We start from the raw sequence: 17,181 nt of genomic DNA on the forward strand, positions 1-17,181 counted from the left end.
AAAAGGTTGGAGACAGAGATAATTGTCAAGTGACAATTTCAGTAGCCAATAAATGTTACTTTCCTTCTCCTCTTGCTTTAATACATGTAGATTTCAAACTGCATCATCATACAGATTTTGAAAACTTCACTTTTGCCTCGAGACTTTTTCCTTTTCAAATAAAGTTTTTTAACGGAGCCTTCTGGTAAGACAAGCCCCATGGGTGGCAGATTTGTGAAGGAAATTAGACTGTTCACCTGTTTCATGTCCACCTGTCATTTTTTGGTGCACCTCCCCGGTGATTTGCATGTCACTGGCACTGTCTGGGGATGCCAGAGGAAGCGAGAGACAGAGCTCTGTGCTATTGTGGGATTTACAGCATAAGGTAAAATATATGGTGGAGCTCATGTGGAAATACTGCTGTTTTATTGTTACTTTAATTAGCTTAAATACATAATGGTTATGGCACCAATTTGTGATGGTTCATTTCCACATCTACCCTTCTCAGTCGTACGCAGGGAAGTACGTGCCAGCCCTTGCACACTATATCCACGTGCTTAACCCCGTGATGAAGATGAAGATCAACCTGAAAGGAATTGCTCTCGGAGATGCGTATTCTGATCCTGAATCAGTAGGTGTCTGTCTCCTTTGTCCTTTCCATTCTGTCCTGTAAGGAGATTAAATCCCCTTTGATCCAGTGGAGGCTCCTCTGACCTTAGGGACCTGAGCTGATGGAGGGAAATAATGTTGCCCGGTTGACTCGCTAATGATTTAAAATCTCATTTTTACCAGATGTTTTAAGGTGTCAACATGTTCCGTCAGCCTCGGTTGGATGTGAGTGTGAACGTGGGGCACGCGTGCGTGTGCGTGTGATGTGTGTGTGTGTGTGTTTTGTGCATGTGTGTGGTGTGTGTATGTCTGGGGTATGTGTGTGCATTGTGTGTAACGTGTGCATTGTGTGTTTGTTTGTGTGCGGGAGACTGACAAATGACAGAGGGTTACTTCACCAAGCAAGTGGGCTCCCCTAACTTCGCTCTTTCCCTCCCCGTGGCGTCTGCATTTCTCTTTGCTCCTCAGATCATAGGAGGCTATGCCACATTCCTGTACCACATTGGCTTGTTGGATGAGAAGCAGAGAAAGTACTTCCAGAAGCAGTGTGATGAGTGCGTGAAATACATCAAGGAGAAGAAATGGCTTCAAGCCTTTGAAGTGAGTTCTGGGGACTGCGTGGCCCTGGAGCAATGAGAACCATGTGAGCTGGGTCCTAGAAGTCTTGTGGTACTGGGGCATGTTGTTGTTGTTGTTATTGTTGTTAGAGAAGGTATAGCTCCGCGGTCCGAGATCAGGAGGCAGGTGAGTGTGGGCTCAAAGTGAAAGAAAGAACCATCCAGGTATCTTTGAATTTACTTTGACTGTCTTCTAAACCTGCGATCACCTTGGAGTGTTTATCTAGCTGTGTCTCTCATTAACTGTTTTGATTTCTTTAAATGCTGCGTAGGCCCTAAAGGCATGCCCTATCACAAGGAAATCAGAAAGGCAACCCAGAAAGTAGATACATATGCTTCAGCATCTGCTCGATACCCTTCAGAAGGGTGATATCCACACACGGCATTCCAGCTGGAGACACGACCTCAGTGTGTAACAAATGTCACATGTTCCTGTGTGTCGGGAACAAAACTGAGAAAGTGTAATAATCTGAAACTTTTATAAAGAGCCATTGGTATTTGTAACTATTGCCACAATGCTCCCCTAAAATTGAATTTGAGAATCCAATAATATGGTTCTATTCCTTGCCCTTTTTATTGGGATGGAGGGAATTATTTAAAATCTGAGACTATACTGAACATTAGCGTACAGGAGTTCGAGTTTTTGGTTTGGTCTGGCTTTGCCTGTGCAGGCAAAGATTGTATACCAATGATCTCTTTAAGGTTTTGTTTATCAGTTTGCCACCTTTAATTGTAGAACTATCGTGTTTCATTCATCAGTAAATGAGACGAGGAGTGCATTTGGAGGACTTCAGTCTTCCTGTTCTTGGGAGCCCATCCTGTACCTGTACCAGTTTTCCTAAGGGCATTGTTGTTATAAAGCCGGAGGCCTGATATGAATAGTCTTCTAGGCACTGCAGGTCTGCTGGTTCAGATCAAAACAAGAGACCCTACAAACTCAGGGAGAAAGGCGTAACAAGGTTACCCTCCATTCAACAAGCAGGGTGCCTCACCCTGCCTGAAATCTCTGAAGCAGTGAATGCCCTTACCATCAATTCTCCCAGCAGCAAGATGTGCAGCTGAAACTATCCCATAAACCCCCCACCCGTCCCTCCAGATGCCAACAGCCTCTCCTTTCTCTGCACCAGGAAACCTGGTGTGGCTGGGGAGCGCGGATTCAGAATCTCCATGCAACTGTAAATGCAAAGAAAGAGTGCTTTCACGGGGACATGTAGGATCCCTCTTCGACGTGCAATGACACTATTTTTGAGTCTGGTTTTAGGCTCTCTGTTGTAGTAGGCAGAAAGGATAAAAGGATTGAACCTCTAAAATTTAAAATTAATATCAAATATTACATCATGGGAGACCCATTGGCAAGTGAGAGATTTGATGTGTTTTTGAAGAAGCATACAAGGATGAAGTGATGTCAAGAGGAAGAACATCCAATGGGCCCTAAGGGGTAAGAAAACCAAGGAAACCTAAGGAAGGATGTCCTTGCATCCTTGCATGGTGCAGCAACCCAAGCCCCCACCGGATTAACAAAACGGGGGACAAGTTCAGGTTATTTGGTGTTTTCAGAGGTAATGAGAAGATGGCCCATGAGGTCAGAGCTTTCCTAAACTAGATTCATCAGAAAACAAAGCAAAAGGCACCAAAACCCAAAACAAAAGGACAAAAAGAACAACAAACCTAGGAAGGTATGCAGTGTTTCTGTGACCATTGATCCAATATGTTAAGTGAAGAATTCACTTAATACTCTTTGTTTTATTTTAAGGGAAATAGATAAGCCGATACTTAGGAAAGTAAGCCAGCAGTGGTCAAATGTGTTCCAGCGCAGGCAGTAGAAGGCTCAGAGAAATCCTGAGACCCAAGAGAGTACCGACAAAATCACAAGCCTAAATGATAAAGCCTGTTGGATGCCCTGATCCCTTAACATGATGTAGTTAATCAAAAAGCAGGAACTTGGAGCTGGAATTTTGGAGACCATCTTCTGCCTGTACACACATGCACGCATCCACATTTCACTGATGAGGGGGCTGAGGCCTGGAGGGACTGCATTCAGTGGCCAAAAGCCCCATAATAGACTGTGGCAGGACTAGGACTGGAATCATCCCCCACCTCCCCGATTCCTGCCCTGGTATTCTCCTGTGGTAACTCCCACGCAGTCTGTAAAAATCCTGGGATATTTAGACATTCTGCAAGATGCACAGTGGCGCATCTCTGGCCCCGTATTGTCCCCCTTACCATGACAATGCTCTGGATCACAGAGTTCTCTCCGTGAAACCAGTTTTGACCAGAAACTGGATTTCACAGGTCTTGACCACCCTCGTCACTTGTTTGACAACAAATGATGTTTGACTCTTTCTGAAATCAGATCTGTTCTTAAGACTGGCATTTGTATTCCCATTGATGTTGAAGATCATTTCTAAGCATAAACAAAATGCTGCCTGTATTCAGAACTACTGCTACCTGTGATGTTGCCTCTGGGTGGACAAGTTAGACAAAGATACCTCCGCTGAGCAGACATAGACCTGTGGATTCAGAGCTTGGCAAGTGGAGGCCACCATTGTACAAGAATAGAGATGGCTTTTTCTCTAAATGCAGGCCAAGTCTGGTTATCCAGCTCGGCAAGCAGAACTTTGATGGCTCTCTGCCCCTCCGCCAGGCACCCCCACGTAGTGCACAGGGCACAGCCAGAGGCAGTGGTCCTGTGGGACCGTAGAGTTCCTAGAGCATACTTATTACTCCCTCCCCTTTCCACAATGTTGATCCTTTTCATTCTTGGCCCCTAGCCCTGTGGCAATGGTCACTTGGATAAATTAAGTTGCTTCATGTTTGGTAAAGAAAACTAATCTAATAAAATAATGGAATTTTATATTAAACCCAAAAGCATGGCCAGAAAGAGTTGAAGACTAAGAGAGTAGCAGTCCGCCCCTTGGAGAGCTAGTGTGTGTGTGGCAGGATGTGGAATATGTAGGCTGGAGAGCATAGCCTGGGCTTGAATCTCTCCTCTGACATTAGTCTTTGGTGACTTAACCTCTCTGAGCCTCAGTTTTCTCACCTGTAAAACCAGGATACGATTGTCCTGAATTCTTACCATGTAAGAAAACCTAAATCACACCTGATAGCTGGTTTTGAAAATATACCAAATGCATCTTTTTTTACAAGAGCCCCTTATGGACTCAATATTCTCATCTAAAAGCATCCCAGTGTTCTCAGTCCCTTTTCTAAGTATCCCCTTCATCTTCATGCTCTACCCAAAACCTGCTTCTCCCCTGCTGCTGTCCCTTCCCCTTTCAAGTGCAGGGACTGTGTTCTTCTTACCGACTTCATACGGCTTGGCTCCTGGGTAGAGTGGGTGTCCTCCATGCTCCTCATTGCTGCCCTCAGATCATGTTCTGTCCTTCCAGAAGCACTGAGCTCTGACTGCCTCATCCTCACATGATCTCACCCACCACTCTTTGTCGTTACCTACCAGCCTCCAACTTTCTCCTGCTCATCCCCTGAGAATGCCTCACTGTCACTCTCTCTCAAGGGCATCGTGCTTGTCATTATTTCTAATGATCGCAGTGTCTGCATGAAGGATCATTTCAATACGTGGCCCCTCAGTTCCTAAGTCTCCTGTCTTTCGACGATCTTGTTCTCCTCTTATCTTAGCTGCTCAGTCCCAAAACAAAACAAAAAAATCTGACGAACACTCTACAACCTCAGATTCTCATTGCACGGTCACACTTCTCCGAGTATACCAATTCAAAGAACAGTTCTGCAACCCCATTGTCTTCCAGTCCATTGATCCTACGACTGAGTCATGATCCTTAACCCCTTCAGGTCTTAGTTGCTTTAATCACCCAGCTGAAACTCAAGGTCAGCCCGGCTCCTTTGGCTAAACCACCATCCAGGCTAAAAGCACTTGTTTACACCCCATGTCTATCTCTGTGCTACCATACATGACCAGAGAAGGGCACACAATCATGGTGACTGCCCTCATCTCCACTGTTGACCAGTTTTTAAAGTCAGAAGTCACAAGGGAACTTCCACTAGCTCCAAGCACCTGGGTGAATGGTCAATGATCCATATTATGGCAATCCTTCCCTACAAGGCCCATTCCTATGGTTGGGGCCTTTGAGCTCACTGTCTCCTCTGCCTGGAATGTTCTTTCCCTAGATGTCTGCATGGCTCACTTCCTTCCTTCCGGCAGGTGTTTATTCAAATGCCACCTTCTCAGGGAGACCTGTGTTTCCCCCTCTCTGCAGTACACCTTGCACTCAGGCATACACATGTGCCCACACATGCCATGACACTTCCTATTCTCCTTCTCCTCTTTAGTTTTCTCCTTAACACTTATCACTCTTACCATACTGCATGTTTTTCCTGCGAATACTTGCTTCTTGTCTCCCTCAAGGATATTAGGTCCAGGGACAGGACTTATGCTCTCTTGTTCACACTGCTGTCTCCCCAATGCCCGGGGTAGTGTCTGGCCCAGAGAAGATGTGCAATAAATGGTTGTTTGAAACGATGAAACGATGCTGGAATAAGGAACTATTAAATCAATGCAATGACAAGTGCCCATGTGTTTTTACCTACACTGATGTTTTCCTTCTCTCTCTCCTGACCTAGGTACTGGATAAACTACTAGATGGTGACTTAACAAGCAACCCTTCTTACTTCCAGAATATCACAGGATGTCCTAGTTATTATAACATATTACAGTGCAAGGTAATGACAACATTTTTGAAACTGTGATAGTGTTGGCTTAAAAATTTTGGCAAAACCAAACTTCTTCCAATTTGAGAAATACTGTAGGTGACTTTATACTAGATAGATATGTCCTAACTGTATGGCATTATTTGATCTACTAATCTATAGGATTCCCCTGCCCCACTGATGTTGTATATGTTATAATCTGACCATCAAGAATGATATTCCAGGGGCGCCTGGGTGGCTCAGTGGGTTAAGCCGCTGCCTTCGGCTCAGGTCATGATCTCAGGGTCCTGGGATCGAGTCCCGCATCGGGCTCTCTGCTCAGCGGGGAGCCTGCTTCCCTCTCTCTCTCTCTCTGCCTGCCTCTCCATCTACTTGTGATTTCTGTCAAATAAATAAATAAAATCTTTAAAAAAAAAAAAAAAAGAATGATATTCCAGATAACTCAAAACAATCTCTGATTAACATAATCCCCCTCACCACCCAGTAGAGCTTGTTATATAGAAGTTCTTTTGTCAAAGATAGAAGACAGGATTGCTCTCCCGGGTATTAGGTTCCAGAATGCCAAGCCTGTAGTGAGTTTCTTGAAAATATCCACATTATTTGCTCTGTACTTAAGATGGCTTGGATAATCAAAACTGCCAAAGCCTTTAGGAAAATATTTGCTTTGTCTTACTTTTAACTTAAGATGGTTTCTGCACTTAGTATGGCCCTCACTTTAAGCTCTTTGGAATACTTCTCAAAATATTCAAGTAGTTTTCTTCCATAAAAGTAGGCCAAAATCAATGTCTTCTGTGCAGGATTAATCAAATAAAAAAGAAGCCAAAGTGGGTATTTGGATTTGTATCATCTTTATCTAGTGTATATGAGAATACATCTTGTTTTAAAAATTGCCTTATTTATGAACTATTTTGTAAATAAAATATAAAGCTGGTTTCAATAGACTCTGCCAAACCTGTGGTTTTGGATTTAGATTCTACCAAGAGAAAAACAGATGGTAGGCAAGAGAGAAACGGGATTTGTAATCACATTTCTTTTTCCTTTACAGAGTATTGTATTTGAAAGATTAACAAAAAAGGAGGATGCACAAAATTATTGATCTCAAACTTTTTTATCCCTTTGTAATTTTTTAAAACAGCATTTATACCTTTTTTTCTTTTAGCATGATGAATATCACAGAATTTTCACTATCACAGATTTTATGCAGTATTTTGGGCTTTTTTTTGTTTTTTTTTTAAAGGTTTTATTTATTTATTTGACAGAGAGGAATCACAAGTAGATGGAGAGGCAGATAGAGAGAGAGAGAGAGGGAAGCAGGCTCCCTGCTGAGCAGAGAGCCTGATGCGGGACTCGATCCCAGGACCCCGAGATCATGACCTGAGCCGAAGGCAATGGCTCAACCCACTGAGCCACCCAGGTGCCCCAACAGTATTTTGTTTTTTTAATGAGGCTCATGGACAACTTTTCTTTTGTCTCATGTCCTTCATAAAGTCATCTGTTTTTACACTTGGTATATTTCCCTCCTTCGATTATGGTTAGCTGATTATTTTGTACGTGTGGTTTTAATAAGCAGCAGAACATGGAAGAGAAAGCCTCGGCTTTTAATCCATCAGACCACGGCTCTGGCTTTTGTGGTCCGTTTGACTTTCGTCCCATAGAGCCTCCAACAAGGAGCAAATTGTTTTTGATAATCTCACCCCTTCCGTTTTTTCCTGTCTTTGCCTCAAATGTTGTGGTTTTTTTTAAAAGATTTTATTTATTTTATTGGACAGAAAGAGTGAGAGAGCACAAGCAGGGGATATAGCAGAGAGGGAGGGAGAAGCAGGCAGGCTTCCCGCTGAGCAGAGAGCCTGACATGAGGCTCCATCCCAGGACCCTGGGATCATGACCTGAGTCAAAGGCAGATACTTAACTGACTGAGCCACCCAGACGCCCCTCATACGGGGTTGTTGATTGGAGTCATAGATTCTAGAAGATGAGTTACTGAGAAAAAAAAATCGAGCATTTAAGTGCAAATGGAGCATTGGCTCTGAAAGTATCAGATCATCCAGTTTTGTTACCAGTAAAATTTAAATTACCTCAGAACCCCCAAATTAAAAATCTCAAGGCGGAGACCAGTTAACAGTCATGTCTCATCTTGTTCATTATAGTTTATATTAGCAGAAATTTGTAGCTTTCCCCACAGGCTGTTCCTGCCACTCAGTCACGTTTCCTAATGTTTTTCTGATGTCCCCTTCTGCCAGGAACCTGAGGACCAAAATTACTATGGGAAATTTTTGTCCCTCCCAGAAGTGAGGCAAGCCATCCATGTGGGAAACCGGACTTTTAGTGACGGATCCGAAGTTGAAAAGTACATGCGAGAAGATACAGTAAAGTCCGTTAAGCTCTGGTTAGCTGAACTCATGAACAATTACAAGGTAAGAGAGTTACTCCAGTTACTGTCTATTTCAGGAACTTTGTAGATTACCCAGAGTGGAGGTGACGTTCTCTTGTTTGTAATTCAATTTCTGCCATTCTGTTTTTACTTTGGGGTTATTTTACGAACACAAACAACAACCCCCAGACTGTTTGGTTTCTTTGAATTTTTAGTTTTCCCTCTAATTAAATAACTATCCCTTGATAGTTTCCTAAAATGAAATTCTCTTTGGCACGTGCCACATCCCATCATTTCTTGAGAAAAGAGGTACAGCAGAGCCAAGATGACTGGCCTTGTGGAAGCCAATTTTGCATTATTGCTCGCTTTATAATATTAATCCCAATGAAGTCAGGGATAAATGAAATCAACTGGTTATTCCAAAAAGTGCATTTAACCTTGTAATTGTATTCATTCCTATTGCTCAGTCACAGTTTTTTTCGGTATCTGCTTTAAGCCTAAAATAGTGCTAGGCTGTCAGCTTGAAACAATGAATGAGAAAGGCTCCCTGGTTTGAGGAGTGTAAATTCAAGCACTTTGTTATCTGAGATGATCTGCCTGATTTGCGGTTGGAGGTACCCAAGGAAAGGGAAAAGTGTGAATGAAGCCCTGAAAATGCAAGCAGAGGGGGCATGGACCCTAGAATTCTCACTGTGAAAGAAGGACAAAGAGCAAGTGATGTAGGGAAAAGTCGTCCTCTGAATTTCTTTCCTGCTACCACCATTCTCACCTCCTCTGATCTTCCTGAGCTGTTATCCTCTGTCCCCGGCCTGGTCTGTGGGGACACCACCACAGGGTAAGTGTGCTCACGATGGAGGGGACCACCACCTGAGATGGTCCACGCCCTCTCTAGTTTCTGGTAGAGGCAGGAGTAATGTTTGAGATGAACAAAAACCAGGGCAGCCAGTAGCCTACACACCTTTGTGAATTAGAAAAAAGGCAACCTCCCCTCAGGAAACATTAGTTCCATTGGTCAAAAAATTCTAATACAATTGGAATCAAACTCTTTACTACCATTTTCTGCCATGAGGAATACACATGTCTATAAGGTCTTGAGATTGTTCAGTGTACAGCTGTCACTACTGTGCAAGGAGTCCATTGCCAAAGGTGCCCTTACTAGATTGCGTTCTGAACTATGCCAGACCTTAAAGGCCCATCTTTTGGCGCTGTCTCTAGTACACAGTTTGAGACTCTCGGTATACAACCCTTATTGGAAAAAAAAAAATCTATGGTCAGTGGCATGCAATCTATAAACCCATTATAAATTTGTAGAACTTGACGAAATACTTTCTAAGAAAGAAAGGGTCTAGCTAGATGAGGTCAGAATTTCAAGCATCCTTGTGTTTGGTTCCATCAGGGTCCTGAGTGCTTGCCTACCCAGAGCCTTCTCTGCACACCTTTTTTTTTTTTTTAAGATATTTTATTTATTTCAGAGAGAGTTCACGAGCAGAGGGAAGGGTATAGGGTGAAACAGACTCCCCACTGAGCAGGGAGCCCAACACAGAACCTAATTCTGGGACCCTGAGATCATGACCTTAGCCAAAGGTAGATACCTAAGCGACTGAGACACCCAGACACCCCTCTGCACACGTTTTTAAAGCATTTAACTGGTTGTCTTCTTCTCTGAGCTCTCAGACTATGTTGTCTCTACACTGTGGCCACACTTAGCACCCTGTAATATCTCTGTAGGCTGTCCATTCCAACACCAGCCTGGAGCAGATGCCAATTACAAATGAATGAATGAATGAAAAACCCATTCTATAAATTAATGCTACATCAAAAATATATCTAATAAATGTGCCCATGATTCATTAGATATTATCTACAAATTCATTAGGCCAGAAAGAGCTGAGTACTTGTGTTTTCAAGACATAAATGATGGGCTATAATTTAACATTAAAGAATAGAAAGTGGGTTTGTTGTTTGTTTGTTTGTTTGAGAGGAGAGCAGATAAGGAAGTTCTGCATACATTTTTTTGTGCCCCTGGGAAATACATTTTCTCATTGTCTAAATTGCACTAGACTATGATTCTTTTCTCAGCCAAGTGAGGATAGGAAGGAACATGCAGCATACCTGATGATAAACTCTCCTGATAACTGGTTAATGACCATAGAGTATCCCCTTGGTTGGTAAAGAATATACTGATTAAAAATGATCCAGTATTTTGATATGTAAACATCTCTGTCCCTGTTCCCATGTATCTTAAACCTACCAACATGAATTCCAGTGAAATCAGAATGTTCTTTAAAGTCCAAATTAGGGGGCGCCTGGGTGGCTCAGTGGGTTAAAGCCTCTGCCTTCGGCTCAGATCATGATCCTAGAGCCCTGGGATCGAGCCCCACATTGGGCTCTCTGCTCAGCGGGGAGCCTGCTTCCTCCTCTCTCTCTCTCTCTCTGTCTCTCTCTGCCTGCCTCTCTGCCTACTTGTGATCTCTGTCTGTCAACTAAATAAAATCTTAAAAAAAAAAAAAAAAAGTTCAAGTTAGTTGTCAGGAAAAAAAGAGGATAGATTGGTGGTACAGATAAACTGTGTTTCCATAAAGAAAGAGAACAAAGTATGCAGTCAGTCTGAGCGCCCACCAAAAAGTGGCTGCTGCAGAAACAGACTGCATATTCATTGCTACAGCTGGGGTTGCCTACAGGGCAATGATTATCTTTGGTTTGTCTGTTAACAGTGGTGAACCTCAGTGTATGAGCAATAGAATCGGAACAACCTAGGTTGTTTTAAAACATTAGTACCCTCAAAATTGTATTTATGCAAGCGTCAGTGCTAATTTGTCAGAGAAAATAGTGCACATGTTTGTACTCATAGGAACATGGACATCTTTTTCTAGTACCAGATTCATTGTAGGCAAAGTGGAGTTTCTCTGATGGGCTGAGGAAGACCTTCATCAGCTCTCGGGAGCTCAGAGAACTCTTGTGGCCCATCAGTTTCTGTGTGGGGTTCGTAGAAACATCATCCTCTTCTTGCCAGGAATGTGCACTCAAAAGTCATTCTCTTCCGTTAACTTCAGATGTTTGGGCGGTAAATTGAAATACATTAGCAGTTTCCAAAATCAGTAGAAGAAGAAATAATCTGTTGGACTATTGGCATTCTCATGATAAGTTGGACCACAATACTTTCAGGATTTTTAGAGTTAGCTGGGTCATAGAACATGATGGCTGTGAGCATGAGTTCTCAAGTACTTAGAGTTTGAATTCTGGTTCTCCGTTCACTGGCTGTGTTCCTTTGGAGGAAGATATTTATAAGCTCTCTGTTCTTCAGCTTTCTTATTTGCAAAATGCGAATAATAATAGCACTTACAGGTGAGTTCTTGTGAGGTTTAAGTGGATTACATATGTAGAAACACTTAGAATAATGAATAGCAGTTAGAAAGTGCTTGAAAATATGGGCTGTTACCAATGGTGTTCAACAAATTTTAGCAAAAGTCCTTAAGCACATGCTATATGTAGAAGTTACGTAAGAAACCTTGGAAAACACAAAAATAAGAAAAGACTTAAAACTCTTGGTTTCTGGTTCAGCATTTAAGGGGCTTAGAAGTTACCACTTGATCTGAATAACAAGTAAAAAGTTAAACTGAAAAATCGACAACTCTTCCTAGATCTGTGAGAGAAGTGAGGCCAGAGGGCAAACACCTTCTCCACAAATGGGAAAGAGGCGAGCAAATACAGAGAACCACAGCTTATCTGAGCAGAAACGTCCATAGTAACCAGTACCAGAAAAACCCAAACTGTAAGTTTTTACAACAGGAAAATGAACAATCCAATTAAAAAATGGTCAAAGACCTTAACACACCCAAGTCTTAAAACCTTAACCCCTCACTCAAGAAGATATACGGATGGCATCCAAGCCTCTGCAGAGTAGTTCAACATCACGTCTTCAGAGAATTGCAAATGTAAACCACGAGATGCCATTATACACTTATGAGAATGGCCAAAATCCAGAACGCTGACAACACCAAGTGCTAAGAGGATATAGAGCAAAGGGAACTCTCATTCATTGCTGGTAGGAATGCAAAATAGTATAGCCACTTGGGAAGACAATTAGGCAGTTTGTTGTTTGCTTGTTATTGTTGTTTATACAACCAAACAACTTTAACCAGATAATCCAGTCATCATATGCCTTGGTATTTACCCAAATGAATTAAAAATTCATGTCCACACAAAATCCTTCACACAGGGGTTTGTAGCAGCCCTATTCATAATTGCCAAAACTTGGAAGCAACAAGATGTCCTTTGGTAGCTGAGTGGATAAACTGTAGCACAGACAATGGACAATATTACTCAACGCTATAAAGAATGAGCTAGCGAGCTGTGCAAAGACATGGAGGAAACAAGTGAAAGAAGTCAGTATGAAAATGCTGCACACTATACGTTTCCCATTCTATGAGATTCTGAGAAAGACAAAACTATGGAGACAGTCAAAGGTTCAGTTGTTGCCAGGGCTTAGTGAAGAGGGTGAGGTGAATAGGCAGGGCATAGAAGATCTTTAGGGCAGCAAAACTATTCTGTATGACATTATAATGTGGATCTGTGTCATTATGCATTTGTCAAAATCCATAGTCTGTACGCCATCACGAGTGAGCCCTGACATAAACTAGGGATGTTGAGTAATAACCGCATATTAGTGTAGGTTCCCATGTTGTAACAAATGTACCACTGTGGAGTGGAAAGGTGGTAGCGGGGCAGTTTGTGCATGTGTGGGGTCAGGGGACAGAATGTAACGGTCTCATTTTCTGCTCAATTTTGCTGTGTGGCTAAGCTGCCCTAAAAAGTAAAGTTCAAGAATTAAAAAACAAAAAAGACTTCATTGTCTGCCTAGTGAAAGAGATAGATACCAGTATAGTTGATAAAAGGTAGACTCAGTTTCTACTTCCCGCACAGTGATAGAGTAGAGACTGAAAGGCCCCTTCACTGAAACAGAACGAAATTCAGTTGAAATTGCAACAAATACAGTTGCCACACTTTTGACAAAAGAAGATCTCAAAGTGAGAGAAAGAAGGCAAAAACAAAGAGAAACAAAGATAAGGAACTGAGTTCTGCAGAGCAGGAACAGTAGCACAGGGTGGCTATAAAGACCAATGTCCTCAGCTCTGTAATTAGTGACAGGGCCTTGGGCCCAAGGAAGGTGAGTTTGCCGAGCTGAGAGCCTGGTGCCAAGCCTGGGACACATGGAGAGGCTAATTGGTCCCATGATGGTAGTGAACTCTGGTGACCAACAGAACCAAATACAAAACACCTAGAGGTATTTGGGGTTTTCAGAATTTTATTAGCTAAATTCAACACAAAAGTGAGCTCGTTATCAACAGTCATCCACTCTGCTGTTAAACAGGGCTCCCACGGCTGAGGGTAAGCAGAACCAACTACAAAAGATGTGGATGTCCAAGGCACTGCAGATCTGGAAATATGTGGGATAGAATATAAATAACTAGGTATGAAATTTTTAAACACATAGAAAAGGAGTTTAGAAATAAGCAGTAGACAGCCATCAAATATGGCTAGGCCAATTTGAAAGAAAAGCAATAAGAACTGTTAAAAATGAAAAATACAGTATATTTAAAACCCAGTGCTTGGGAATAAAGAACAGATTAGACATGGCTGCCAATAAAATTCATGGATTAGGAGAAGTTAATCAAAATGAGACATAGTAAGACAAAGAGGATTTGAATGACGTAATTAGCCAGCTTGATTTAATGAGTATATATAGATCTCTAAACATAGTATCAGCAAGTCTCAAGTATTTTCAAGAATTTGCATCATACAGCCCATATTCTCTGACCATGTATGAATTTAGAAATCAATAATAACAATATATATAAAATATCCAAAAAATACAAATAAAAATTTAAATCCATCTAACATGTATATCAAAAAAGTTAGTTCAAAAAAGGATGAAAACCACATATATAGCAATGTTAAAAAAGAAAAACTTTTTCATCTAAATAAATGCAAAAACGTGGATGTAATAAAATTAAAACACATTTATGCTAAAAATTTTAGCAAACTAAGAATAGTATCTTTTTCTTTTTCATTTAAGATTTTATTTATTTATTTGACACAAAAAGAGCGAGAGAGCACAAGCAGGGGGAACAGCAGCAGGAGAGGGAGAAGCAGATGAGGAGGGAGCCTGATGTGGAACTCGATCTCAGGACTCCAGGATCATGACCTAAGCCAAAGGCAGTTGCTTGCTTAACTGACTGAGCCACCGAGGTGCCCCACTGTATTGGTTTCCTATGGCTGCTGTAATACCATTACTGCAGACTTGATGGCATAAACTACAGAAATTTATTTCCTTACAGTCCTGAAGGATAGAAATCTAATGTCACCTTCAGTGGTGTTAGTATGGCTCCGCTCCCTCTGGAGACTCTGTGGGATAATCCATTCCTTGCCACTTCAGCTTTTGGTGGCTGTTGGCATTCTTTGGCTTGTGGCTACATCATTCCAATATCAACCTCTGTGGTCCCATGGACTTCTTTTGGTTTAGGGTCAAATATCCTTCTACCACCCCCTTATAAGGATACATGAGACTGCATTTAGGGACCTCATAGATAATCCAGAATAAACTCCCCTTTGAAAATGCTTAATCCAATCACATCTGCAAAGTCTGTCTTCCTCCTTACTTTGTACCTTCATTTCTTCCTTTGCTTGTTTTTTATTTGCTACAGAAGGTAACATTTTTATTTGCTACAGAAGGTAACATTCAGGGATTAGAACTGGATATCTTTGGGGAGGCAATATTATTCAGCCCAGCATACAGTATGAGACTTTCGTGACTTGATTTTAAAAAACTACCGAAAGTCCACAATAAGCATTCTTTCTGTTTCATAAGAGAGAACACACGTTGCTTTAAAATCAGAGTTCATTATGATGTAAACAAATAAAATTTAAAAGAATGGGGGGAATTCCAGTTCCTAAATGTATAGGGAATAATGGAGTCATGATTTGACAGAGAGTACAGTAATAGTAATTTTGGGCAAGAATCACCAATGGATGCTAAATTTGGTGAGTGAAACTGTGATGAGAAATGTTATCAACATAGTCCCAAAGTATTCCCCTTCAAAATATTTATGATGAAAAGAAAATTAGTAACTTTACAGTAGAGAACCCTGGCATATATGATCTAAGTTAACATTACCATTAATGGGACAAACCAACATTATATGCCTCTGATGTGTTATACCGAAAAGACACAATAACATGGATGTGATGTTCTTCCAAGAAGTGTCTGACAGGAATGTGATCATGAGGAAACAACGGACAAACTCAAATTGGGGGACATTTCACAAAATAATTGCTAGTACTCGTCAAAAGGTCAAAAAGACCAAAGTATAAGAAGAAGAAAAAGAGGGAGGAACCACTCTTTAACTTCAGAACGTTTTTGTCACCTCCCCAAAAATCCCTTATCCTTTAGCAGTAACTCCCTCATTAGTAACTCACCCCCTTCCAGCCCCTCACAACGACTACTCTCCTGTTTCTATGGAGTTGCCTATTTTGGACATTATACATAAACGGAAGCCTACAATATGCAGCCTTTTGTAACTGGCGTCTTTCACTGAACACAGGGTTTTTAGGTCACATATCCATGCAGCGCGTATCATGACTTTGTTCCTTCTTATTGCCAAATAATATTCCGCTGTATGACTAGACCCCATTTTATTCATCCACTCATCAGCTATTCCCACTTTTTCCCTCTTACACATCATGCTGCAATGAGCAGAAGAATGCATACAGAATAAAACAGGAAAACAGGCAAATGTAAATAATATATTATTTTGAGATACATGTGTATGTAGTCAAACTTTTTTCAAAAGTTAGGAAATTCTAAACCTAAACCTCAGGGTAGGGGTTCTCTTGGTGCGGTGGGCAGAGGGTTGGGACAGGGGAGAAGTGTTTTGGGTGGATTTGCTGGTACTGGTCACACACTCGTTCTTAGGGTGGCTAGTGCATTTGTGAATGTCTGTGTGTAGTGTGCTTCCTAACCTACAGACGCAGTGTAATACATTCCGGGACGTATGTATAGTATATATATATAGTATATATGTGTCTGTAGTGCGCACAGTTTTGAAGGAGGCAGACGATGACGTGTGCTGTGCAGATGTAATTGACCATGTTCTGAGCAAGTGGACTGCTTAGCGTGGCTGCGCCTTTATACTCACTCAGCACAGGACAGAGGTTTGCAAGGCATTATAGGGGAGACAGACACTGATCTCTCACCGAGAATTCCATCAGTTTTCCTCACAGGGAAATGTTGATTACATAATCCAAAACAGATATTTAAATAATATTTTTCTACCTCACTCCATAGGCCCGTTAGTGGGCAATAAATTTCGCTTGCAAATCATATTCTGTTCCAATTCCTTGATACTCATGTTAAGGTGTGTGCAGTTTCAGGTGTCAAGCTGCCTAGAATTTAAATTTTCCCTCTCACTCCCTAATCTATAAAATCTTACTTATCTCATAGAAATAAGCATAATAAAGGCAGCCATCTTACCTTCTTAGTAACCACTCTATGTAGGGCACCTAGCACAGTGTCTGACATGTAGCTGGCACCCAATATACGTTAATGATGGAAGAATTCTCATAGCAGGGGAGGGACACCTGGGTGCCTCAGTGGGTTAAGCATCTGCCTTTGGCTCAGGTCATGAGCCCAGGGTCCTGGGCTCGAGTCCTGGCATCGGGCTCCCTGCTCAGCAGGGAGCCTCCTTCTCCCTCTGCCTCTGCCCCTCCCACTGCTTGTGTGTACTGGCTCATGCTCTCTCTCTGTCAAATAAATAAATAAAATATAGAATAAAAACAAAGAAACAATTGTCATGAGAAAAAGGAAGTAATGTCAAAAGACTTGACAGAGAGTAGGTGCTGCCTAAGAATACGTTAGTTCCCTGA

The 17,181-nt window shown here is 41.7% G+C and overlaps 1 protein-coding gene across 2 annotated transcripts in view; it reads left to right on the plus strand.

Annotated features, from left to right (window-relative positions):
* CPVL (carboxypeptidase vitellogenic like) overlaps positions 1 to 17,181 on the plus strand; it is a 128,861-nt gene that overhangs the window by 69,328 nt on the left and 42,352 nt on the right. For both annotated transcript variants that reach the window (XM_032304005.1, XM_032304006.1), the window contains exons 8-11: positions 488 to 610; positions 1,057 to 1,188; positions 5,802 to 5,900; positions 8,129 to 8,302. In XM_032304005.1, coding sequence (XP_032159896.1) covers positions 488 to 610; positions 1,057 to 1,188; positions 5,802 to 5,900; positions 8,129 to 8,302 — 528 coding nt within the window. The remainder of the gene's footprint in view (positions 1 to 487; positions 611 to 1,056; positions 1,189 to 5,801; positions 5,901 to 8,128; positions 8,303 to 17,181) is intronic.

This window comes from Mustela erminea, chromosome 11 (assembly GCF_009829155.1).
Source record: "Mustela erminea isolate mMusErm1 chromosome 11, mMusErm1.Pri, whole genome shotgun sequence".
NCBI lineage: Eukaryota > Metazoa > Chordata > Mammalia > Carnivora > Mustelidae > Mustela > Mustela erminea.